This window comes from Oncorhynchus clarkii, chromosome 1, assembly GCF_045791955.1.
Source record: "Oncorhynchus clarkii lewisi isolate Uvic-CL-2024 chromosome 1, UVic_Ocla_1.0, whole genome shotgun sequence".
Classification (NCBI taxonomy): domain Eukaryota; kingdom Metazoa; phylum Chordata; class Actinopteri; order Salmoniformes; family Salmonidae; genus Oncorhynchus; species Oncorhynchus clarkii.
This window is the reverse complement of record NC_092147.1, coordinates 85,242,044-85,269,543: the sequence shown is the minus strand read 5'-3', so window position 1 is coordinate 85,269,543 and position 27,500 is coordinate 85,242,044. Positions and strand designations below refer to the sequence as shown.

Sequence of the window (27,500 nt, the reverse complement as noted above, 5' to 3'; positions counted from 1 at the left end):
AGTGTGGTATCCAGGAGGACCGTTCTTCTTCTGTTGTGTGTAGTAGTGTGATATACAGGAAATGGAGCTGCCTGTTAGCTGTCTTAACGGTATCACCTCGTGCCCTCTGTTCACACCGGGGCAACATGGACGCTGCCGAAGCCATGGTTGTAGTCATGGTGTAGGTGGTGGTGGTGGTGGTTGATTTGGTTTCCATGGTAACTAGTGGCGGTCATATGCCGTGGCAGCAGTAGGTGGTCCGGAACCTCTGGATGTGGCACTATAATAATAAGGGGAACCTGGAAGGTTAACAGAAGAAATGGACCGTTGGAAACAACATCCACCATAACCCACAAAACACTGTAATTATGTCTCCTGTTGTCTTCTCAATAACTCCTATTCTAACGGTTGTATCCGTCAGCTGTTGTAAATTCATTATAACGGCCAAGTCTAATACAATAAAAAAATGTTGCAATGCATCTTTTTTTTAAATATAATTTAAGAGATATGTTAAAAAATATATATATAATAACACTGTAGTGGTTGTGATATGCTGTAAGACTCCAGTCAGTCATACTCACTTAGTAATGCTGGGTTGCTGAACCGCCATGCCTCGTTGTAGGTCGTGTACTGTGGATGACTGTAAGGGTTTCCTGTAAACTCACTCCCTGTAAAACAAACAAAACAATTAGCATTTTTAAAGTCCCATTCCATTATCTGGTGAAACTCTTTCACTTGCTAGCCATTTCCCGTCATATATAACATATGTTAACGTAAGTTAATAGTCATTTATGTGAGACTAGTCAACCAAGTTATTTAGTTCTCATTATTTCTCTCCAATTCATTTTAATGATGCAAGACTGAAAGATCTGATGAAAATCTGACAGTTGTGGTCTTCCACACCCACTGTCATGGTATCTACTGTCCTGTACCTCATAACACCTACTGTCATAGTATCTACTGTCCCGTACCTCATAACACCCACTGTCATAGTATCTACTGTCCTGTACCTCTTAACACCTGCTGTCATAGTATCTACTGTCCTGTACCTCATAACACCTGCTGTCATAGTATCTACTGTCCTGTACCTCTTAACACCTGCTGTCATAGTATCTACTGTCCTGTACCTCATAACACCTGCTGTCATAGTATCTACTGTCCTGTACCTCATAACACCTGCTGTCATAGTATCTACTGTCCTGTACCTCATAACACCTGCTGTCGTAGTATCTACTGTCCTGTACCTCTTAACACCTGCTGTCATAGTATCTACTGTCCTGTACCTCATAACACCTGCTGTCATAGTATCTACTGTCCTGTACCTCATAACACCTGCTGTCATAGTATCTACTGTCCTGTACCTCATAACACCCGCTGTCATAGTATCTACTGTCCTGTACCTCATAACACCTGCTGTCATAGTATCTACTGTCCTGTACCTCATAACACCTGCTGTCATAGTATCTACTGTCCTGTACCTCATAACACCCGCTGTCATAGTATCTACTGTCCTGTACCTCATAACACCTGCTGTCATAGTATCTACTGTCCTGTACCTCACCTGCTGTCATAGTATCTACTGTCCTGTACCTCATAACACCTGCTGTCATAGTATCTACTGTCCTGTACCTCACCTGCTGTCATAGTATCTACTGTCCTGTACCTCATAACACCTGCTGTCATAGTATCTACTGTCCTGTACCTCACCTGCTGTCATAGTATCTACTGTCCTGTACCTCTTAACACCTGCTGTCATAGTATCTACTGTCCTGTACCTCATAACACCTGCTGTCATAGTATCTACTGTCCTGTACCTCTTAACACCTGCTGTCATAGTATCTACTGTTCTGTACCTCTTAACACCTGCTGTCATAGTATCTACTGTCCTGTACCTCTTAACACCTGCTGTCATAGTATCTACTGTCCTGTACCTCATAACACCTGCTGTCATAGTATCTACTGTCCTGTACCTCACCTGCTGTCATAGTATCTACTGTCCTGTACCTCGTCTATATTCCACATCATACAACTCTGAAGTATTTGAAATAAACACTGTGATTTTAACACATTTGCTAGCATCCTTTCTGATGGAATTATAAACTCTTGTTATAGACTTCCTCCGAGGAAAGGCAACCCTTTTCTAGAGATCTGAACCCCCAGGTCTAGCTGTTTTGTGCCACAGAAGTTCAGTGCAGGCAGGAAGTAACTTAGACCATGCCAGTGAGCAATGCTGTTGGTCCAACACGTTTTATTATTTTATGAGACAATAAAAGGCTGAGATTTTAACAGTGTTTGGGGCCTGTCACTAAATCTTAGTGTCTGTGGGTCAGATAAAGGAAGGGTTTAAAGGAGAGCCACCAGCACCATGTTACTGCTGGTGGCTCGAGACTGATGAGAACGACTGAGTGATAAAAATATATATTTGATAAGACGTGGTGACAAAAAACACATTGTGTTCTCCATCTCCAACCAGATGAACTGACTGTCATAGAAATAATAGAGAGCACGTTACATCACAGTGACTTTACACTGTTGAAGTACTCATGTAATTACAGTGACTTTACACTGTGGAAGTACTCATGTAATCACAGTGACTTTACACTGTGGAAGTACTCATGTAATCACAGTGACTACACTGTGGAAGTACTCATGTAGTTACAGTGACTTTAAACTGTGGAAGTACTCATGTAATCACAGTGACTTTACACTGTGGAAGTACTCATGTAATTACAATGACTTTACACTGTGGAAGTACTCATGTAATTACAGTGACTTTACACTGCAGTACTCATGTAATTACAATGACTTTAAACTGTGGAAGTACTCATGTAATTACAATGACTTTAAACTGTGGAAGTACTCATGTAATTACAGTGACTTTACACTGTGGAAGTACTCATGTAATCACAGTGACTTTACACTGTGGAAGTACTCATGTAATCACAGTGACTTTACACTGTGGAAGTACTCATGTAATCACAGTGACTTTACACTGTGGAAGTACTCATGTAATCACAGTGACTACACTGTGGAAGTACTCATGTAGTTACAGTGACTTTAAACTGTGGAAGTACTCATGTAATCACAATGACTTTACACTGTGGAAGTACTCATGTAATTACAGTGACTTTACACTGTGGAAGTACTCATGTAATTACAATGACTTTACACTGTGGAAGTACTCATGTAATCACAGTGACTTTACACTGCAGTACTCATGTAATTACAATGACTTTAAACTGTGGAAGTACTCATGTAATTACAGTGACTTTACACTGTGGAAGTACTCATGTAATTACAATGACTTTACACTGTGGAAGTACTCATTTAATTACAATGACTTTACACTGTGGAAGTACTCATGTAATCACAGTGACTTTACACTGCAGTACTCATGTAATTACAATGACTTTAAACTGTGGAAGTACTCATGTAATTACAGTGACTTTACACTGTGGAAGTACTCATGTAATCACAGTGACTTTACACTGCAGTACTCATGTAATTACAATGACTTTAAACTGTGGAAGTACTCATGTAATTACAGTGACTTTACACTGTGGAAGTACTCATGTAATCACAGTGACTTTACACTGTGGAAGTACTCATGTAATAACAGTAGAAAGAGTTACAATGTACATATCACAAACAAACACAAATCCAATATTTTAACCATGTGACTGCCCAACGTCAAAACCCCATGTGTATTAACCAGACAAAGAGCACATCTCTTTGTGTTTAATTCATACTCCACAGTAGCAGTTACACTGCCTTCACAAGGTATTCACACCCCTGGACTTTTTCCACATGTTGTTGTGTTACAAAGAGTCATTCAAATGGATTGAATTGTCTTCTTTTGTTGGTCAATTATCTACATACTGTAACGTCAAAGTAGAAGAAAGATTCTAACATTTGTATAAAATAAAGTAACCCCCCCCCCCACTAATTTACATAAGTAATCACACACCTGAGTCAATTCATGTTAGAATCACCTTTGGCAGTGATTTCAGAGTCTTTCTGGGTAAGTTTCTAAGAGCTTTCCACACCTGGATTGTACAATATTTGCACATTATTATTATTTTTGAATTCTTCAAGCTCTGTCAAGTTGGTTGTTTAGTATTTCTGTATTTAATAACTGTACCATGCTCAAAAGGATATTCACTGTCAACCAATAGGTGCCCTTCTTTGCGAACCACTGGAGAAAAAAACCTCCCTGGTCTTTGTGGTTGAGGGACCAGAGGGTACAGAAGTGGGGTGGTCATTTAAAAATCATGTTAAACACTACTATTGGATACAGAGTCCATGCAATTTATTATGGGACTCGTTAAGCTCATTTTTACTCCTGAACTTATTTAGGATCTTCCTAACAAAGGGGTTGAACACTTGTTGACTCACAACATTTCAGCTTTTCATTTTTAATTCATTTGTAAACATTTATACATAATTGCCCTTTGACATTATGAGGTACTGTGTGTATCAGTGACACTGAATCCATTTTAAATTCAGGCTGCAAAACACCTCAAAATGTGGAAAAAGTCAAGGAGTGTGAATACTTTGTGAAGGCTCTGTGTGTGTTGTTGATACTCTATGCTGAAACTGAAATTAAAATCACCAGTGTGCATTACATCCAGTGGACAAAACAGTGATCGCACGGATGGACGCGGGAGAGCGGGTGGGGGGGGGGGGGGGGGGGAGAGCGGGTCTGAATCCTGAAGCCATTTGAGCATGCTGTAATCGGTTAATGATTTTCTAACACAGCTGTGCACTCGATTGGATTTCCTTTCCGCATGGGTTGATCAGCTCAAAGACAAATGGCGGTGCTGTGCTGCCTGTGCTGGGTTGGGGTATAGGTGCACAGGGAGGGGGGGGGGGGGGGATACCAGGAAACAACCAGTGAATCAGTGCTGTAACCAGAATGCATCCTGTCCCATCCCGTCTCGCCCCAGTGTCTGGTTGGTGTGTTCTGGCAGTGAAACACTAGCCCTGGCACAGCCTGACCCTCCTTAGAGAGATAGTGATTTAAATATTGACTGGCCTCCCATGCCTCTGTGTTGTGACCCTTCACTGTTTGTTGTGAACCTGAACTGCAGGTTAAGTAGAGGAGGAAAGGGAGGTGCTCTGACCACTGAGGAGGCCGAGTGGATGACTGGGAGGGAGACGGAGGAGGGGAGATCGCTAGCTGTTTATCGACGGCTCCTGGGAATGCCTCATGCACTGTATACACCACAGAGAGATAATGAGTTAAGATACTGGAGTGGAACTGAGAGGACATGTCTTTTAACCATGTCTCTGTCTGTCTCTGTCCTTTAACCATGTCTCTCTCTGTCTCTGTCCTTTAACCATGTCTCTCTCTGTCTCTGTCCTTTAACCATGTCTCTCTCTGTCTCTGTCCTTTAACCATGTCTCTCTCTGTCTCTGTCCTTTTAACCATGTCTCTCTCTGTCTCCGTCCTTTAACCATGTCTCTCTCTGTCTCTGTCCTTTTAACCATGTCTCTGTCTGTCTCTCAGTTATCCAGCAGGACTAGTTTCTTGATTGCCTACATGTAACCATGTGTGCTGTATGTCCACTCTACAGGTCATTGCTTTATTTGAGAAACAGTTAATACAATCTTGAAATGAAAATAACATATTAAACTAAAATGTAATAACTACAAAAAAAGTAGACTCACCAGGAACCATTCCGGCCAGTGTTGAGGTGGGGTAGCTGCCTTGGCCGGTGGGGGGAACGTGAGGGGGATAACCCGGTAGGGTTGTGTTGGCCATGTCTCGACCTGGAGAGAGAGAGAGAGAGAGAGAGAGAGAGAGAACAAACACAATCAATAGATGGTCCTCCAAGACAAAATACTAAACCACCCCTTTGAAACAGGACCAAACCATACCTCCTAGAGGTTAGAAACAGGGCTAAACCACCCCTTAGAAACAGGACCAAACCATACCTCCTAGAGGTTAGAAACAGGACCAAACCACCCCTCTTAGAGGTTAGAAACAGGACTAAACCACCCCTTTATGGAGGTTAGAAACAGGACTAAACAACCCCTTAGAAACAGGACTAAACCACCACTTAGAAACAGGACTAAACCACCCCTTAGAAACAGGACCAAACCACCCCTTAGAAACAGGACCAAACCATGCCTCTTAAAGGTTAGAAACAGGGCTAAACCACCCCTTAGAAACAGGACCAAACCATGCCTCTTAGAGGTTAGAAACAGGGCTAAACCTCCCCTTAGAAACAGGACCAAACCATACCTCCTAGAGGTTAGAAACAGGACTAAACCACCCCTTAGAAACAGGACCAAATCATACCTCATAGAGGTTAGAAACAGGACTAAACCACCCCTTAGAAACAGGACCAAACCATACCTCTTAGAGGTTAGAAACAGGACTAAACCACCCCTTAGAAACAGGACCAAACCACCCCTCTTAGAGGTTAGAAACAGGACCAAACCACCCCTCTTAGAGGTTAGAAACAGGACTAAACAACCCCTTAGAAACAGGACTAAACCACCCCTTAGAAACAGGACCAAACCACCCCTTAGAGGTTAGAAACAGGACTAAACCACCCCTTCGAAACAGGACCAAACCACCCCTCTAAAGAGGTTAGAAACAGGACTAAACCACCCCTTTTAGAGGTTAGAAACAGGACAAAACCACCCCTTTTATGGAGGTTAGAAACAGGACTAAGCCACCCCTCTTAGAGGTTAGAAACAGGACTAAACCACCCCTCTTAGAGGTTAGAAACAGGACCAAACCACCCCTTTATGGAGGTTAGAAACGGGACCATGGCTGTGTTCCAAATGGCAGCCTATTCCATACATAATGAACTACTTTTTACCAGGGCCCATTGGGCATATAGGGTCCATAGGGCTCTGGTCAAAAGTAGTGCACTATGTAGGGAATAGGCTGCCATTTGGGACGCACATTTCTAATCACACGATCTCCCTTGAACAGAAAAGAGTCATTGTAAATCACTGTAAAACCATGAAACATGTGACACGTTTATAACCTAAATGTCTATGTATAAAGCTTAAACATTAGATGTTTAGATTAGCCATTAAGGGTTCCCATCTTAAACACAAGTGTTAAGAACGCAATATTAAACATGATAGTCAGCTTTTTCCAGTCAGTTTCCAACCAGGCAAACACCTATCTCCTAGGTGTTCAGATTTTAAATAATTTTCCATTGTCCTGTTCAGAGTGCATTTAGTCATTAGAAATTGATGTGACTTTCCATGTCTTTAATTCAGATCAGTGTTAGGAATGAATGTCTGTTACGTTACCTACATTTCAGAACAACTGAACAGTCAAGACATATTTTCAATCACGTGGTGTTGTTGTTACCCAACCGTGTTGAGTTCATTTTCACTAAATCTCTCAGAGTTAACTCTCTCAGCAGGGGGGGACACACACTCATTATCATATTTCCCAGCATGCTTTGTTGATCTTTAGAACAGTTTGCTTTAATATCTGTTTTTCCTCATGCACATTGATTGAATAAATTATATTAAGATAACTCAAATTGTTCTAAACTAAGCCAATCGGTAAGGGGTTGGATTTATTCCACCCGTTACTGAGATGGTTGTTCCAGTTTAGATGGTTTAGGTCAGGGGTCTTCACTTAGATTCAGCTGACGGCCCAAATGTTTTGGGAGCGGCTGGTCAGGGGTCCAGAACATAATTACAAGTAATTTGTAGACTTCAAATTGACTGCAAGAAGCCCAAACCAACTTAATATTTGACTAAAATGTAATAATTTCAAACCTTGTGTGTATATGATCACATATACAAGTATAATAAATATACTGTAGTATATTTAACAGAGAATACATATACTGTAGTCTATAGTGACCAGAGAATAAATATACTGTAGTCTATAGTGACCAGAGAATACATATACTGTAGTCTATAGTGACCAGAGAATACATATACTGTAGTCTATAGTGACCAGAGAATAAATAAACATTTACGATTTCAATTTACAACAAAAAAAAACTACGTTTTTGTCTTTTGAGCTTCTAGTCATGAAATCTATGCAACCAACTCAATCACTTTTTATAGCTACTGTTTACAGGCCTCCTGGGCCATATACAGCGTTCCTCACTGAGTTCCCTGAATTCCTATCGGACCTTGTAGTCATAGCAGATAATATTCTAAATTTTGGTGGCTTTAATATTCACATGGAAAAATCCACAGACCCACTCCAAAAGACTTTCAGAGTCATCATCGATGGGTTTTGTTCAACATGTCTCCGGTTCTACTCACTGCCACAGTCATACTCTGGACCTAGTTTTGTCCCAAGGAATAAATATTGTGGATCTTAATGTTTTTTCTCATATTCCTGGACTATCGGACCACCATTTTATTACGTTTGCAATCGTAACAAATAATCTGCTCAGACCCCAACCAAGGAGCATTAAAAGTCGTGATATAATTTCTCAGACAACCGAAAGATTCCTAGATGCCCTTCCAGACTCCCTCTGCCTACCCAAGGACGTCAGAGGACAAAAATGAGTTAACCACCTAACTGAGGAACTCAGTTTAACCTTGCGCTGGTTTTAGACCCCATCATAGCACTGAGACTGCACTTGTGAAGGTGGTAATTTACCTTTTAATTGCATCAGACCGAGGCTCTGCATCTGTCCTCGTGCTCTTAGACCTTAGTGCTTTTGATACCATCGATCACCACATTCTTTTGGAGAAATTGGAAACCCAAATTGGTCTACGCGGACAAGTTCTGGCCTGGTTTAGATCTTATCTGTCGGAAAGAAACCAGTTTGTCTCTGTGGATGGTTTGTCCTCTGACAAATCAACTGTAAATTTCGGTGTTCCTCAAGGTTCTGTTTTTGGACCACGATTGTTTTCACTATATATTTTACCTCTTGGGGATGTCATTCAAAAACATTGTTAACTTTCACAGCTATGCGGATGACACACAGCTGTACATTTCAATGAAACACGGTGAAGCCCCAAAATGGCCCTCGCTGGAAGCCTGCGTTTCAGACAAAAGGAAGTGGATGGCTGCAAACGTTCTACTTTTAAACTCGGACAAAACAGAGATGCTTGTTCTAGGTCCCAAGAAACAAAGAGATCTTCTGTTGAATCTGACAATTACTCTTGATGGTTGTACAGTCGTCTCAAATAAAACTGTGAAGGACCTCGGCATTACTCTGGACTCTGATCTCCCTTTTGACGAACATATCAAGACTGTTTCAAGGACAGCTTTTTTCCATCTACGTAACATTGCACAAATCTGAAACTTTCTGTCCAAACATTATGCAGAAAAATGAATCAATGCTTTTGTCACTTCTAGGTTAGACTACTGCAATGCTCTACTTTCCGGCTACCCGGATAAAGCACTAAATAAACTTCAGTTAGTGCTAAATACAGCTGCTAGAATCCTGACTAGAACCAAATAAATTTGTTCACTCTTTCTCCAGTGCTAGCCTCCCTACACTGGCTTCCTGTTAAGGCAAGGGCTGATTTCAAGGTTTTACTGCTAACCTACAAAGCATTACATGGGCTTTCTTTCTGATTTGGTCTTGCCGTACATACCTACACGTACGCTACACGTACGCTACGGTCACAAGACGCAGGCTTCCTAATTGTCCTTAGAATTTCTAAGCAAACAGCTGGAGGCAGGGCTTTCTCCTAGAGCGCTCCATTTTTATGGAATGGTCTGCCTACCCATGTGAGAGACGCAGACTCGGTCTCAACCTTTAAGTCTTTATTGAAGACTCATCTCTTCAGTAGGTCCTATGATTGAGTGTAGTCTGGCCCAGGAGTGTGAAGGTGAACGGAAAGGCACTGGAGCAACAAACCGCCCTTGCTGTCTCTGCCTGGCCGGTTCCCCTCTCTCCACTGGGATGCTCTGCCTCTAACCCTATTACAGGGGCTGAGTCACTGGCTTACTGGTGCTCTTTCATGCTGTCCCTAGGAGGGGTGCGTCACTTGAGTGGGTTGAGTCACTGACGTGGTCTTCCTGTCTGGGTTGGCGCTCTCCCCTTGAGTTGTGCTGTGGCGGACATCTTTGTGGGCTATACTCGGCCTTGTCTCAGGATGGTAAGGGGCTGTGCTTCGGCAAAGTGGGTGGGGTAATATCCTGCCTGTTTGGCCCTGTCTGGGGGTATCATCGGATGGGGCCACAGTGTCTCCTGACCCCTCCTGTCTCAGCCGCCAGTATTTATGCTGCAGTAGTTTATGAGTCGGGGGGCTAGGGTCAGTCTGTGTGTCGGGGGGCCAGGGTCAGTCTGTGTGTCGGGGGGCTAGGGTCAGTCTGTGTGTCGGGGGGCTAGGGTCAGTCTGTGTGTTGGGGGGCTAGGGTCAGTCTGTGTGTCGGGGGCTAGGGTCAGTCTGTGTGTCGGGGGCTAGGGTCAGTCTGTGTGTTGGGGGGCTAGGGTCAGTCTGTGTGTCGGGGGGCTAGGGTCAGTCTGTGTGTCGGGGGGCTAGGGTCAGAGTTTTTCTCCTGTCTCATCCGGTGTCCTGTGTGATTTAAGTATGCACTCTCTAATTCTCTCTTTCTCTCTTTCTTTCTTTCTCTCTCTCTGAGGACCTGAGCCCTAGGACCATGCCTCAGGACTACCTGGCATGATGACTCCTTGCTGTCCCCAGTCCACCTGGTCATGCTGCTGCTCCAGTTTCAACGGTTCTGCCTGCGGCTATGGAACCCTGACCTGTTCACTGGACGTGCTACCTGTCCCAGACCAGCTGTTTTCAACTCTCTAGAGACAGTCGGAGCGGTAGAGTTACTCTCAATGATCGGCTATGAAAAGCCAACTGACATTTACTCCTGAGGTGCTGACCTGTTGCACCCTCAACAACTTCTGTGATTATTATTATTTGACCATGCTGGTCATTTGAAAATCTTGGCCATGTTCTGTTATAATCTCCACCCGGCACAGCCAGAAGAGGACTGGCCACCCCACATAGCCTGGTTCCTCTCTAGGTTTCTTCCTAGAGTTCTGGCCTTTTTAGGGAGTTTTTCCTAGCCACCTGCATTGCTTGCTGTTTTGGGTTTAAGGCTTTGAGATATCAGCTGATGTAAGATACATCAGTATGTATAAATACATTTGATTTGATTTAGTGACCAGAGAATAAATATACTGTAGTCTATAGTGACCAGAGAATACATATCCTGTAGTCTATAGTGACCAGAGAATAAATATGCTGTAGTCTACACCCTAGTGACCAGAGAATAAATATGCTGTAGTCTACACCCTAGTGACCAGAGAATAAATATACTGTAGTCTACACCCTAGTGACCATAGAATAAATATACAGTAGTCTATAGTGACCAGAGAATAAATATATTGTAGTCTATAGTGACCAGAGAATAAATATACTGTAGTCTACACCCTAGTGACCAGATAATAAATATACTGTAGTCTACACCCTAGTGACCAGATAATAAATATACTGTAGTCTACACCCTAGTGACCATAGAATAAATATACAGTAGTCTATAGTGACCAGAGAATAAATATATTGTAGTCTATAGTGACCAGAGAATAAATATACTGTAGTCTATAGTGACCAGAGAATAAATATACTGTAGTCTATAGTGACCAGATAATAAATATACTGTAGTCTATAGTCACTTCAATGAGAGATGTTGTACTAAGCATAAAGTACTTTTAACATTAAGGTAGTTATAATTTTCAGTCAACAGACATTTGCAGACTGATAATGTGTCCCAGGAATCACAAAGCCAGTCAACAGAATCATCATCACACACTGTCAACACAACCAACCGTCACTCCTCTTCTGTCTTCGTCTCCCGCTAATACTACGTCGGAAGCCAAAAGACCAAGTGCCTCATGGGACAGAAACCACATCAAAGAATCAAGCAGAAGTACGTAGAAGACTGAAGAGGAAAATTCTGTTCATTACTGCATTCAAACTAGTCTAAACATAGCACGCTTTACTGAACCCCAGAACCCTGTCCACCTCCTCTCCTCCTCTCCCTCGAACACACACACACACACACACACACACACACACACACACACACACACACACACACACACACACACACACACACACACACACACACACACACACACCACACACACACACACCACACACACACACACACACACACACACACACACACACACACACACACACACAAAGTCCTGAAACTGCGAGTGTATTTCTAAAGCCAAAACCAGTTTGTCTGTCCGTACAGTATTGGCCCCTTGAACAGAGCTAGTAGCTAGCGTCACTACGGACCCCGCGTTAGTTATTCAGCCCTGCTCCGTATTCAAGCCTGTAATTAGACATGACAGCTGGGTTTCCTACCCTGTCCTACCCCTGCAGCCAGGCTGTTTGAGCTGCAGGCACGTAGTTCCCGAGCGCTCCGGACTCCCCCCCCATCCCCCCGGCCCAGCGAAGGCCTGCCAAAGGGACAGAGAGGGAAAAAGGAAAGAGAGGAGGGAGGCCCCTGCAATATTGTTTAGCCATGAGGTACACTGTGATTCACTGGGGTTAAATCACGTCTCAATGGAGCTTTAATGAGCGACCCCAGTAGCCATAACACACCATAACACCCCATAATACCCCATGATACCACAGGACACAGTTTTATGAAGGCATCTTTTGACTGCGCATACGTCTGGTTTTCAATTGCTGTTGTTTATTTCAGTTAATAACGGCAGTGCAGCTGACACGAGGTGCAGAAAGGGCCAAGATAATACAAGTGTTTCTGACACGGTCGCCTCTCTCCTCACCGACCATAACGATCAACTGCATGCAATTAATGGAGGAAACAAATGTGGATCAGCCTAAAGTATACAGCAGGTGATCAAATAACTGTAAACTACTGTAGGCTAGGTTCAAATCAAATCAAATCAAATTTATTTGGGATTTTATTTTTATTTTTCAAATCAAATCAAATCAAATGTATTTATATAGCCCTTCGTACATCAGCTGATATCTCAAAGTGCTGTACAGAAACCCAGCCTAAAACCCCCAAACAGCAAGCAATGCATGTATAGAAGCACGGTGGCTAGGGAAAAAAACTCCCTAGAAAGGCCAAAACCTAGGAAGAAACCTAGAGAGGAACCAGGCTATGAGGGGTGGTCAGTCCTCTTCTGGCTGTGCCGGGTGGAGATTATAAACCTAGAGAGGAACCAGGCTACGTGGGGTGGGCCAGTCCTCTTCTGGCTGTGACGGGTGGAGATTATAACAGAACATGGCCAAGATGTTCAAATGTTCATAAATGACCAGCATGGTCCAATAATAATAACTGGTCTGTAACATTCAGCCTTTAACATACACATGGTTATTGATATGTGAAATATTTTTTCAAGGGAAGGTTTTTTTTTAGTGCAGTGATGTCATTCATGTGAATGGCAGACCATTCATGAGTAATAAGAATTAGTTAGTTACAGACCAGTGTGTAATAAGAATTAGTTAGTTATACAGACCATTCATGAGTAATAAGAATTAGTTAGTTACAGACCATTCATGAGTAATAAGAATTAGTTAGTTACAGACCAGTGTGTAATAAGAATTAGTTAGTTATACAGACCAGTGTGTAATAAGAATTAGTTAGTTACAGACCAGTGTGTAATAAGAATTAGTTAGTTATACAGACCAGTGTGTAATAAGAATTATTCTGTTACAGACCAGTGTGTAATAAGAATTAGTTAGTTATACAGACCAGTGTGTAATAAGAATTAGTTAGTTACAGACCAGTGTGTAATAAGAATTATTCTGTTACAGACCAGTGTGTAATAAGAATTAGTTAGTTACAGACCAGTGTGTAATAAGAATTAGTTAGTTATACAGACCAGTGTGTAATAAGAATTAGTTAGTTACAGACCAGTGTGTAATAAGAATTAGTCAGTTACAGACCAGTGTGTAATAAGAATTAGTTAGTTACAGACCAGTGTGTAATAAGAATTAGTTAGTTATACAGACCAGTGTGTAATAAGAATTAGTTAGTTACAGACCAGTGTGTAATAAGAATTAGTCAGTTACAGACCAGTGTGTAATAAGAATTAGTTAGTTACAGACCAGTGTGTAATAAGAATTAGTTAGTTACAGACCAGTGTGTAATAAGAATTAGTTAGTTACAGACCAGTGTGTAATAAGAATTAGTTAGTTACAGACCAGTGTGTAATAAGAATTAGTTAGTTACAGACCAGTGTGTAATAAGAATTAGTTAGTTATACAGACCAGTGTGTAATAAGAATTATTCTGTTACAGACCAGTGTGTAATAAGAATGAGTTAGTTATACAGACCAGTGTGTAATAAGAATTAGTTAGTTACAGACCAGTGTGTAATAAGAATTAGTTAGTTATACAGACCAGTGTGTAATAAGAATTATTCTGTTACAGACCAGTGTGTAATAAGAATTAGTTAGTTATACAGACCAGTGTGTAATAAGAATTAGTTAGTTACAGACCAGTGTGTAATAAGAATTATTCTGTTACAGACCAGTGTGTAATAAGAATTAGTTAGTTATACAGACCAGTATGTAATAAGAATTAGTTAGTTACATATCAGTGTGTAATAAGAATTAGTTTGTTACAGACCAGTATGTAATAAGAATTAGTTAGTTATACAGACCAGTATGTAATAAGAATTAGTTAGTTACAGACCAGTATGTAATAAGAATTAGTTTGTTACAGACCAGTGTGTAATAAGAATTAGTTAGTTACAGACCAGTGTGTAATAAGAATTAGTTAGTTACAGACCAGTGTGTAATAAGAATTAGTTAGTTATACAGACCAGTGTGTAATAAGAATTAGTTAGCTACAGACCAGTGTGTAATAAGAAGTCAAAGAGAACTGTTGGAGTAGGTGGGGTGTCCTACACAGAGAGGGTGGTGTGTGTGTTTGTGTGTGTGTGTGTGTGTGTGTGTGTGTGTGTGTGTGTGTGTGTGTGTGTGTGTGTGTGTGTGTGTGTGTGTGTGTGTGTGTGTGTGTGTGTGTGTGTGTGTGTGTGTGTGCGTGCGTGCGTGTGTGTGTGTGTTGAGAGCGGGTTGTATAGGGGTAAAGGCTAGAGGGGCAGTATTCATGGATAAGAGCACATACACAGGGGGTGGACAGACACAGAGCACATTGTGTGTAGGACTAAGCACGGCACAATAGCTGAAGGGCCCTTGGTTTCATTAACGTCTTGAGGGCCCCGTGCTTCACAGTCTCAAGAGTATGGTTCAGTTTACCTCGTTGAGTTGACCTCATGGAGTCATCTGGATAGGGGACAACTAACTACAGCTTCAGGAGTCAGCTCTCCAAGAGACAATGGGCTTTTCACTCCTGAACACATCATTATGATTAATGGGTGTATTGATTGATTTATTGATTTGTTGATCGATTGATAATTCCAAAGAATGTGGGGACTTTGTGGAATATTGCAAAATGTATGCGTGGTAAAGATTTGGTACAAACCAATGCAAATATATTCCCTTGTTATACATGAGCAAGACTGTAACTGTAATCAAGTTTGTCAACTTCATTACATGATTTGACTTTTATGCTGTACACACAATAATGTACAATAATAATTGTATTTATTTCAATTTATTTAACCAGGTAAACTAGTTCAGAACAAGTTATCATTTACAACTGCGACCTGGCCAAGATAAAGCAAAGCAGTGCGACACAAAAATGTAGATTACAGTGGGTTCTAAATTATAATTTGGTTACTGAATGTAGATTACAGTGGACTCTCATAATTTGGTTACTGAATGTAGATTACAGTGGGTTCTAAATTATAATTTGGCTACTGAATGTTAATTACAGTGAGTTCTAACTGACAATTCAGTTACTGAATGTAGATTACAGTGGGTTCTAACTGATAATTTGGTTACTGAATGTAGATTACAGTGGGTTCTAACTGATAATTCGGTTACTGAATGTAGATTACAGTGGGTTCTAACTGATAATTTGGTTACTGAATGTAGATTACAGTGGGTTCTAACTGATAATTTGGTTACTGAATGTAGATTACAGTGGGTTCTAACTGATAATTCGGTTACTGAATGTAGATTACAGTGGGTTCTAACTGATAATTTGGTTACTGAATGTTAATTACAGTGAGTTCTAACTGACAATTCAGTTACTGAATGTAGATTACAGTGGGTTCTAACTGATAATTTGGTTACTGAATGTAGATTACAGTGGGTTCTAACTGATAATTCGGTTACTGAATGTAGATTACAGTGGGTTCTAACTGATAATTTGGTTACTGAATGTAGATTACAGTGGGTTCTAACTGATAATTCGGTTACTGAATGTAGATTACAGTGGGTTCTAACTGATAATTTGGTTACTGAATGTAGATTACAGTGGGTTCTAACTGATAATTCGGTTACTGAATGTAGATTACAGTGGGTTCTAACTGATAATTCGGTTACTGAATGCAGATTACAGTGGGTTCTAACTGATAATTCGGTTACTGAATGCAGATTACAGTGGGTTCTAACTGATAATTTGGTTACTGAATGCAGATTACAGTGGGTTCTAACTGATAATTTGGTTACTGAATGCAGATTACAGTGGGTTCTAACTGATAATTTGGTTACTGAATATAGATTACAGTGGGTTCTAACTGATAATTCGGTTACTGAATGTAGATTACAGTGGGTTCTAACTGATAATTTGGTTACTGAATGTAGATTACAGTGGGTTCTAACTGATAATTTGGTTACTGAATGTAGATTACAGTGGGTTCTAACTGATAATTCGGTTACTGAATGCAGATTACAGTGGGTTCTAACTGATAATTTGGTTACTGAATGCAGATTACAGTGGGTTCTAACTGATAATTTGGTTACTGAATGCAGATTACAGTGGGTTCTAACTGATAATTTGGTTACTGAATGCAGATTACAGTGGGTTCTAACTGATAATTTGGTTACTGAATGCAGATTACAGTGGGTTCTAACTGATAATTTGGTTACTGAATATAGATTACAGTGGGTTCTAACTGATAATTCGATTACTGAATGTAGATTACAGTGGGTTCTAACTGATAATTTGGTTACTGAATGCAGATTACAGTGGGTTCTAACTGATAATTCGGTTACTGAATGCAGATTACAGTGGGTTCTAACTGATAATTTGGTTACTGAATGCAGATTACAGTGGGTTCTAACTGATAATTCGGTTACTGAATGCAGATTACAGTGGGTTCTAACTGATAATTTGGTTACTGAATGCAGATTACAGTGGGTTCTAACTGATAATTTGGTTACTGAATGCAGATTACAGTGGGTTCTAACTGATAATTCGGTTACTGAATGCAGATTACAGTGGGTTCTAACTGATAATTCGGTTACTGAATGTAGATTACAGTGGGTTCTAACTGATAATTTGGTTACTGAATGCAGATTACAGTGGGTTCTAACTGATAATTAGGTTACTGAATGCAGATTACAGTGGGTTCTAACTGATAATTCGGTTACTGAATGTAGATTACAGTGGGTTCTAACTGATAATTCGGTTACTGAATGCAGATTACAGTGGGTTCTAACTGATAATTCGGTTACTGAATGCAGATTACAGTGGGTTCTAACTGATAATTCGGTTACTGAATGCAGATTACAGTGGGTTCTAACTGATAATTCGGTTACTGAATGTAGATTACAGTGGGTTCTAACTGATAATTTGGTTACTGAATGCAGATTACAGTGGGTTCTAACTGATAATTTGGTTACTGAATGCAGATTACAGTGGGTTCTAACTGATAATTCGGTTACTGAATGCAGATTACAGTGGGTTCTAACTGATAATTTGGTTACTGAATGTAGATTACAGTGGGTTCTAACTGATAATTTGGTTACTGAATGCAGATTACAGTGGGTTCTAACTGATAATTCGGTTACTGAATGCAGATTACAGTGGGTTCTAACTGATAATTCGGTTACTGAATGCAGATTACAGTGGGTTCTAACTGATAATTTGGTTACTGAATGCAGATTACAGTGGGTTCTAACTGATAATTCGGTTACTGAATGCAGATTACAGTGGGTTCTAACTGATAATTCGGTAACTGAATGCAGATTATAGTGGGTTCTAACGGTAGCAGCATCTGAACACATACTGCAACCGTTAGATAACACACACTGTATTATATATTTCCTGGAAGTTACAGTGGGTAACTGTCAGATTCCTCTGACCGTTGCTGCTTCGCTTTACAGTCCTGTCCTCTTTAAAAGCCTGTTGTCTTTGACTGAGGGGCCGGTGGGGAGAGTCCTCTCCTCTCTCTCTCTGTCAGTTCTCAGTACTCCATGATAGCCTCATTAGCTGGGTCCTCACCATTGTTGTCTTACAACAGAGATGTGTGGAGAGAATCCTCATTAAAGAAGGGGTTGTTTATTTGGCCTGAGGGGGGCTAGTGAATCCACTACCAGAGCACACAGGCAGACAGCCCTCTTAGATTCAACGCCAGCCAGAGAATCAAAGCTGTTAGTATTTTCTCTAGCTGCCCTCTTTATGTTGGTTTTCCCCGTTTACCTACCTACCTACCTACACACACACACACACACACACGCACACGCGCACGCGAACGCGCGCGCACACACACACACACACTCATGCACGCACACACACACACGCACACCCACACCCACCCACCGACCCCCCCCACACACACACACGCACACACACACACAAAATCAATTCAAAGATTTGTTGTTAACAGGAGAGAGCGTGTTGATTTCTGTCTTCATTTTGGAAATGGAGCATAAATCATGAGGACTCTGAGGGTGCAGTATACAGGCTATTTCTGTCTGTTGATTTGAATAGTACATCTCTAGCTACTTGACCATGTCTTTGCCTGAACATAGTTCAGACAGACAGACAGACAGACAGACAGACACAGACAGACAGACAGACAGACAGACAGACAGACAGACAGACACAGACAGACAGACAGACAGACAGACAGACAGACAGACAGACAGACATAACTGAACTAACGGTCTTGTAATGCTCTGCTGTAGATAATGAGATGCTATCACTATAAGGCCTTGGACAAAACAAGACCTAACACAACCACTAAACTAGAAGGAGTTACTCAAGGATGTCAGGCAAGTGTTTTCCTGGCTTTGCAATTGCCCTGTGGTCATCTGAATGACAAGGTTAGTATACAGCAGTGACCTACAGGATGTGTTGTGTTCAAGATCACTGAACATAGAAACCAACTAATGATATGATGTTGGTTGGTTGCTTACTGTCCTGAAGACAGATAGAGCACCCTGCAAAACTAAACCTGCCAATTGCTGATTTCTGCAGTGAAAGACAGAGAGACAGAGAGACAGATAGGCAGACAGAGAGAGAGACAGAGAGACTGATAGGCAGACAGAGAGAGAGACAGAGAGACTGATAGGCAGACAGAGAGAGAGAGAGAGAGAGGCAGAGAGACAGACAGACAGACAGACAGACAGACAGACAGACAGACAGACAGACAGACAGACAGACAGACAGAGAGACTGATAGGCAGACAGAGAGCGAGAGAGAGAGAGACAGAGAGACAGACAGACAGACAGACAGACAGAGACCCGTGAGTCTTCTCAACTCTCATCGGAATGTAAAGACAATAACCTACAGAGTCGTCTGTCCTGAACATATTATAAAATAACCTGTAGAGTCGTCTGACTCTATACTGACTTCAGCTTGTTCTTCTTCTCCGACTGACTGAAAAACCTCCGTAGTTGACCTTCTTTTTATTTGGCACGGCAACAAAGTCATTTAGTTATAAAATTCACATTTTTGGTAAGAAATAGGAGTATTAAATTTAGCACGACAGGAACAACCTTAATGTATCGCTACGAAAAACAACAACAACAACCCGAAAAAAATCTCCATCTTTGACCTCCATTTTCTCCCGTATGCAGAATGAAGCCATTTATCACCAGCCCAGAAATCTCTGCTCCCTAATTAATTACAACTAAGTAAAGAATGTTTGGGGAGCCAAATTGGTTTAATTCCCCCAACACGGCGTCACGGCGGTGAAAGTCATTCATTACCAAATGTGTGCTCAAAGGTTAGTTTGTTTTATGTGAAGACGAAATAATAATTAATTCCAGAGCCAGGAGAGTTTGCAGGGAGAGGAGCAGTTTGTCACCAGGCCACAGAGACATCAGGGATTTGTCCCAGGAGAGCTTGCAGGGAGAGGAGCAGTTTGTCACCAGGCCACAGAGACATCAGGGATTTGTCCCAGGAGAGCTTGCAGGGAGAAGAGCAGTTTGTCACCAGGCCACAGAGACATCAGGGATTTGTCCCAGGAGAGCTTGCAGGGAGAGGAGCAGTTTGTCACCAGGCCACAGAGACATCAGGGATTTGTCCCAGGAGAGCTTGCAGGGAGAGCAGTGTAGAGGAGCAGTTTGTCACCAGGGTACAGAGACATCAGGGATTTGTCCCAGGAGAGCTTGCAGGGAGAGCAGTGTAGAGGAGCAGTTTATCACCAGGGTACAGAGACATCAGGGATTTGTCCCAGGAGAGCTTGCAGGGAGAGCAGTGTAGAGGAGCAGTTTGTCACTAGGCCACAGATTTGTTCCACGGATGTGTCCGGTGAGCAGCGGGAACGTTCCTCTCTCTCTCTGCCTGTTCCTGATGTGCTGTGGCCCAATAAACACCCTATTCTCTTATTTGTGCACTACATTTGACCAGATAGTGCACTATATAGGGAATAGGGTGCCATCTAGGATCCACTCCAAGTCTTCAGTGTTTATTTCTACTCCACACTAGTAGCACTCAGTTACTCTCTGTCACTCTCTGTCACTCTCTCAGTTAGTCACTCAGTCACTATCCCAGTCACTCTCGCAGTCATTCTCTCAGTGCACCAACTGTTCAGATCTGGTGTGAGGTGTTCCCCCGACAGCTGTACAGCACTAAGATCCTCTTTGGTCGTAGACAACGGATTAAGGAGGATTTCAGTGCTACGAAGCTTCCAGGAAACTCACCTCTGCTGGTTTTGCCCACTGGCCTTCCTCCTGGAGTGTCTAATCAACATAACATCCACCTATTACAGACAAACGACTCCTCCGGAGCACCTGTTAGGGCTCAGAGAGGAGGAGAGGAGTGAGGGACGACGAGAAGGTGTGGGGGAGGTGTCATTGACACCTACCAATGCACTCTGGGAGTCTCCCATTGGCAGGCCCAGCGTGGATTCTGGGTAAAGAGTCTCGTGTGCATCCAAAATTGCACAGTATTCCCTGTATAGTGCAATACTTTAGACCAGAGCCCTGTGTATGCCACTAAAGTAGTGCACTATACAGGACATAAGGTGCAATTTGGGATGCAGCCCCTCTCAGTATGCAGCCGGGCGGCCGCTCGGTCAGCTCTGGTCTATAGCCATGTGTAGAACTCTACTTGAAAAGCCCAGGGGACTGGCCTTCAGAAGCCTCAGTAACCTAATCAAGACACCACTGCTACTGGAGTGACTGTTTAGGATCAAGGAAACACAAGCAGATCTAGAAACTGCAGAACAATTAGGTTGTATCTTCACTAATCTCTCCCTCACTTATTTGACTCAACACACAAACAGCTCCACCATGGCCTTTCCTTCTCCTATTCATCATGTTTCCCCCCGTGGAAAAAAAACCCAAACATCTTATTTGAATTTGAAGCAGTTTAAATGAACAGTAATAAGGTTGAGAGGATGGAGGATACCATCCCTCTCTAAGGACAATCAATCAAAGAAATAACTTCCCATATCAACAATATAAATTACCACACCAGTTTTGATTGTCCCCTTCCACATATTCAAGGGAGCTCTTTGGAGGGTGTTTTTTTTAATATGGGGGTAATAGGGACTATTTAGCAGGTAATATGGTATTAATATAGAGGAGAGGATGAAGAAGCCAGCTATAATGGAAGTGGGGCTTTAGCCTCTGCATGAATTTCAATGATGAAGCACAATGCCTTAAATCCCGTTCTTATTGAAGCCGCCTCCCCTGCAGGTACTTCTGAGAGCTCTAATAGAATAGGAAGTAGAGGACACAATAGATTTATATCTCTCTCAAGCCCCTTTCAGGTCACTGTCTACTTCCCAAATGGCACCCTATTCCCTATGTAGTGCACTACTTTCTATGGGTTTTGGTCAAAAAAGTAGTGCACTATATAGGGAATAGGGTGCCATTTGGGATCTCGGCACAGAAAATTCCTACGATCTCTTTAAACTGGCAATGAGCACTTCATGAATCATTCATTTTTAATAGATTATGCAAATTTTCCGAGGGACATAAAATCAACAAGATCAATAACGGCAGTCATTTTAATTGGTGTTAGAAAACATTTTAAGGATAAACATAATCTCCTTACTTCTTTCCCCAGCCCCGTAAAAGCACAATTAATTTGAAATTGGATCTCAGCCTAAATGCAGAAGATAATTGAGTATTTTTTTGTTGTTGTTGCTGTTGCTTGGCTTGGATTCTGTCTTGCTGCGCTGGGTTTATTGTTTGAAAGTAAACTGTAATACTGAGTCATTACAGAGAAGCTAAAACCTCAAATACCTGAGTAAAATACATGACGATTATTACCACAGTATAAACAGCCACCAAGGGAAAACCAAGAAGTGGCTCTAGTCAGAAAACGGTCAGAAACAGAAAGTCAATACTTCCACCATTCATCTAAAACTATTCACATTTTTAAGTCAAAAATAAATAATCTCACAATCTAAAAATGTCGAGTTAAAACATAATTTAAATTCGTATGTATTTTGTTTTTACATTATAAAGCATCGGAGATCGTGGGCCTCTAGTCTAAAACAACCACCCAGGTGCAAACAAAGCCCCTCAGGTGCCTAACCGTGGTCGAGCCTGACCCTGCCTTCATACCAGCAGTACAAAGGACAAACACACACCTTCTCTTCTCACGAGGCCTGACTTACAGAGATCTACCTCCCACCCACATATTAATGAGAAGGCTCCTTTCTGTTCTCATAAGGCTGCTGTTTGGGTTATCATTTGAGAAGGGGCCCTGCCACTCGTTCCTCGCTCACTGCAGTTTTCAATCATTCTGTCCTCCCCCTCCCCCGCGCAGAAACCCTTTGATGACTTGATGCATAATTATATGCATTTTAATAAAAGCTCTGTATATTACTCTTGCGGCCCGACAGTAATCATAAACTTTCAGTAAACTTAACCTTCTTCTTGGTAATAACCGTGGCAACAATGAAACAATATTTCAATTAGCGAGGCAGTCATTAACTATGACAGAGTGAGCAAGTGAGAGAAAGCGAGCTAGCGAGAGAGAGAGAGAGAGAGAGAGAGAGAGAGAGAGAGAGAGAGAGAGAGAGAGAGAGAGAGAGAGAGAGAGAGAGAGAGAGAGAGAGAGAGAGAGAGAGAGAGACAGAGAGACAGAGAGAGAGAGAGAGAGAGAGAGAGAGAGAGAGAGAGAGAGAGAGAGAGAGAGAGGGAGAGAGAGAGAGAGAGAGAGAGAGAGAGAGAGAGAGTGATCTCAGTGTCGTGTAGTCAGACAGTAGACAACGCCATGGTGTATTTACAAAAGCAGTAAATTACTCGTCTAGATTTATAAGAACCACGAGGAAATAATAGCTATGTTTCTTGCTAAAAAAACAAACAAAAAACTCCCAAGTCAGGAATCACAACAAGGACAAACCAGCAGCGAGAAACCAGCGTTTATTCTCTCTCCTGCAGAGGGTGGCAATGACTGGTAGAGACCTTGCCAGTTCAGCTCTGTAGTACGCAATCATAGCATTGATGTGCTGACATCAAAGGTCCTTGTCGAACAAAGTGACAAAACAGCTAAGTCCCCCCTGTCCTTTTACTGTGGTTGCTTCCCAAATGGCTCCCTATTTCCTTCATAGTGTACTACTTTTGACCAGGGCCAATAGCGCACTACATAGTGAATAGGGTGTCATTTGGGACGACACCTTTATCACCTGCTAACTCAGCACAATAAGATGAATGACGGCTGCTCCTGCTGTAGCTACATGTTTTATCTCATAAAGTAAAGTACCACCTTTCAGTGCAGAGTCAAATCAAACTGGTACTACAGTACTACTACCACTACTACTACCACTATTACCACTACTACTACCACTATTACCACTACTACTACTACTACTACTACCAATACTACTACAACTATTACCACTACTACTACTATTACTACTACCACTACTACTACTACTACTACTACCACTACTACTACCACTATTACTACTATTACTACTATTACTACTACCACTACTACTACTCCCACTACCACTACTATTACTACCACTACTACTACCACTATTACTACTACTGCTACTATTACTACTACTACTACTACCACTACTACTACCACTATTACTACTATTACTACCACTACTACTACCACTATAACTACTATTGCTACTATTACTACTACCACTACTACTACTCCCACTACCACTACTATTACTACCACTACTACTACCACTATTACCACTACTACTACTATTACTACTACTACTACTACCACTACTACTACCACTATTACTACTATTACTACTATTACTACTACCACTACTACTACTCCCACTACCACTACTATTACTACCACTACTACTACCACTATTACCACTACTACTACTATTACTACTACTACTACTACCACTACTACTACTACCACTATTACTACTATTACTACTATTACAACTACCACTACTACTACTCCCACTACCACTACTACTACCACTATTACCACTACTACTACTATTACTACTATTACTACTACCACTACTACTACTCCCACTACCACTACTACTACCACTATTACCACTACTACTACTATTACTACTACTACTACTACCACTATTACTACCACTATTACCACTACTACTACTATTACTACTACCACTACTACTACTACTACCACTACTACTACCACTACTACCACTACTACTACCACTATTACTACTATTACTACTACCACTACTACTACTACTACCACTACTACTACCACTACTACCACTACTACTACCACTATTACTACTATTACTACTACTACTACTACCACTACTACTACCACTATTACCACTACTACTACTATTACTACTACTACCACTACTACCACTACTACTACCACTATTACTACTATTACTACTACCACTACTACTACTACTACTACTATTACCACTACTACTACTATTACTACTATACTACTACTACTACTACTACTACTACTATTACTACTATACTACTACCACTACTACTATTACTACTACTACTACTACTACTATTACTACTATTACTACTACCACTACTACTACCACTATTACTACTATTACTACTATTACTACTACCACTACTACTACTACTACTAGCACTACTTCTACCACTATTACCACTACTACTACTATTACTACTACTACTACTACTACCACTATTACTACCACTATTACCACTACTACTACTATTACTACTACCACTACTACTACTACTACCACTACTACTACCACTACTACCACTACTACTACCACTATTACTACTATTACTACTATTACTACTACTACTACTACCACTACTACTACCACTATTACCACTACTACTACTATTACTACTACTACTACTACCACTACTACTACCACTATTACCACTACTACCACTATTACCACTACCACTATTACTACCACTACTACTACTATTACCACTACTAATACCACTATTACCACTACTACTACTATTATTACTACTACTACTACTACTACTACTACTACTACCACTATTACCACTACTACTACTACTACTACCACTACTACTACCACTATTACCACTACTACTACTATTACTACTACTACTACTACCACTACTACTACCACTATTACCACTACTACCACTATTACCACTACCACTATTACTACCACTACTACTACTATTACCACTACTAATACCACTATTACCACTACTACTACTATTATTACTACTACTACTACTACTACTACTACTACTACCACTATTACCACTACTACTACTACCACTATTACTACCACTACTACTACTATTACCACTACTACTACCACTATTACCACTACTACTACTATTACTACTACTACTACTACCACTACTACTACCACTACTACTACAACTATTACCACTACTACTACTATTACTACTACTACTACTACCACTAATACTACCACTATTACCACTACTACCACTATTACCACTACTACTACTATTACTACTACCACTACTACAACTACAGTACTACTACCACTACTACTACCACTATTACCACTACTACTACCACTATTACCACTACTACTACTATTATTACAGTACTACTACCACTACTACTACCACTATTACCACTACTACTACCACTACTACCACTACTACTACTACTACTACTACCACTATTACCACTACTACTACTATTACTACTACCACTACTACTACAACAGTACTACTACTACCACTACTACCACTACCGCTACTACTAATACTATTACTATTACTATTACTACTACTACTAATACTATTATTACTACTACTCCTACTACTACTACTACTAATACTACTACTACTACTATTACTACTAATACTATTACTATTACTATTACTACTACTACTACTATTATTACTACTACTACTCCTACTACTACTACTACTAATACTACTACTACTACTACTACTACTACTACTACTACTAATACTATGACTATTAATACTACTAATACTAATACTGCTATTACTTCTATTACTACTGCTATTATTACAACTACTACTCTTACTGCTACTACTACTACTAATACCCCTACTACTACTAATAATAATACTACTACTACTACTACTACTACTGCTACTACTAATACTGCTACTACTACTACTAATAATAATAATAATAATACTAATACTATTACTAGTACTACTACTAGTACTATTACTATTATCACTACTAATAATTCTAATACTACTATTACTACTCCTACTACTGCTATTACTACTGCTGCTGCTATTACTATTATGACTACTACTACTACTACTGATACAAATACTAATACCAATACTAATACTAATACTATTACTACTACTACTACTGATACGAATACTAATACCAATACTACTACTACTACTACTACTACTACTGATACGAATACTAATACCAATACTAATACTAATACTATTACTACTACTACTACTGTTACTACTACTACTACTACTACTACTGATATGAATACTAATACCAATACTAATACTAATACTATTACTACTACTACTACTGTTACTACTACTACTACTACTACTACTGATATGAATACTAATACCAATACTAATACTAATACTATTACTACTACTAAGAGTGTCAAACCAAACGGCATTAAAATAATCTGCACACTTACTGTCATGTTTCTGTTTGCAGGATTTGTTTTTATTTTCATGTAAATAAATAGACACCATGTCAATGCATTGCACAACATCATGTTGTTTTGTTTCATTACAACGTTGGCTGTTCTGAACAGAACAGTGAACAAGAACCCATCCCAAAAATGAGACACCCTATTCCCTACATTGTGCACTACTTTTGACCAGAGCCCTATGGACCCTGAGCACTGTGGACCCTGGTCACTATGGACCCTG

The 27,500-nt window shown here is 40.8% G+C and overlaps 1 protein-coding gene across 3 annotated transcripts in view; it reads right to left on the bottom strand.

Moving 5' to 3' along the window:
• LOC139413538 (paired box protein Pax-2a-like) overlaps positions 1-27,500 on the bottom strand; it is a 61,118-nt gene that overhangs the window by 2,424 nt on the left and 31,194 nt on the right. For 2 of the 3 annotated variants that reach the window (XM_071161040.1, XM_071161048.1), the window contains 3 exons: positions 5,650-5,751; positions 561-647; positions 1-259 (listed from right to left, as the gene is read on the bottom strand). The exon at positions 1-259 is cut by the window's left edge and continues 2,424 nt beyond it. In XM_071161040.1, coding sequence (XP_071017141.1) covers positions 111-259; positions 561-647; positions 5,650-5,751 — 338 coding nt within the window. In that variant the 3' untranslated portion in view covers positions 1-110. Of the gene's footprint in view, positions 279-560; positions 648-5,649; positions 5,752-27,500 lie in introns of all 3 variants that reach the window. The other variant, XM_071161056.1, reaches the window with a different exon arrangement.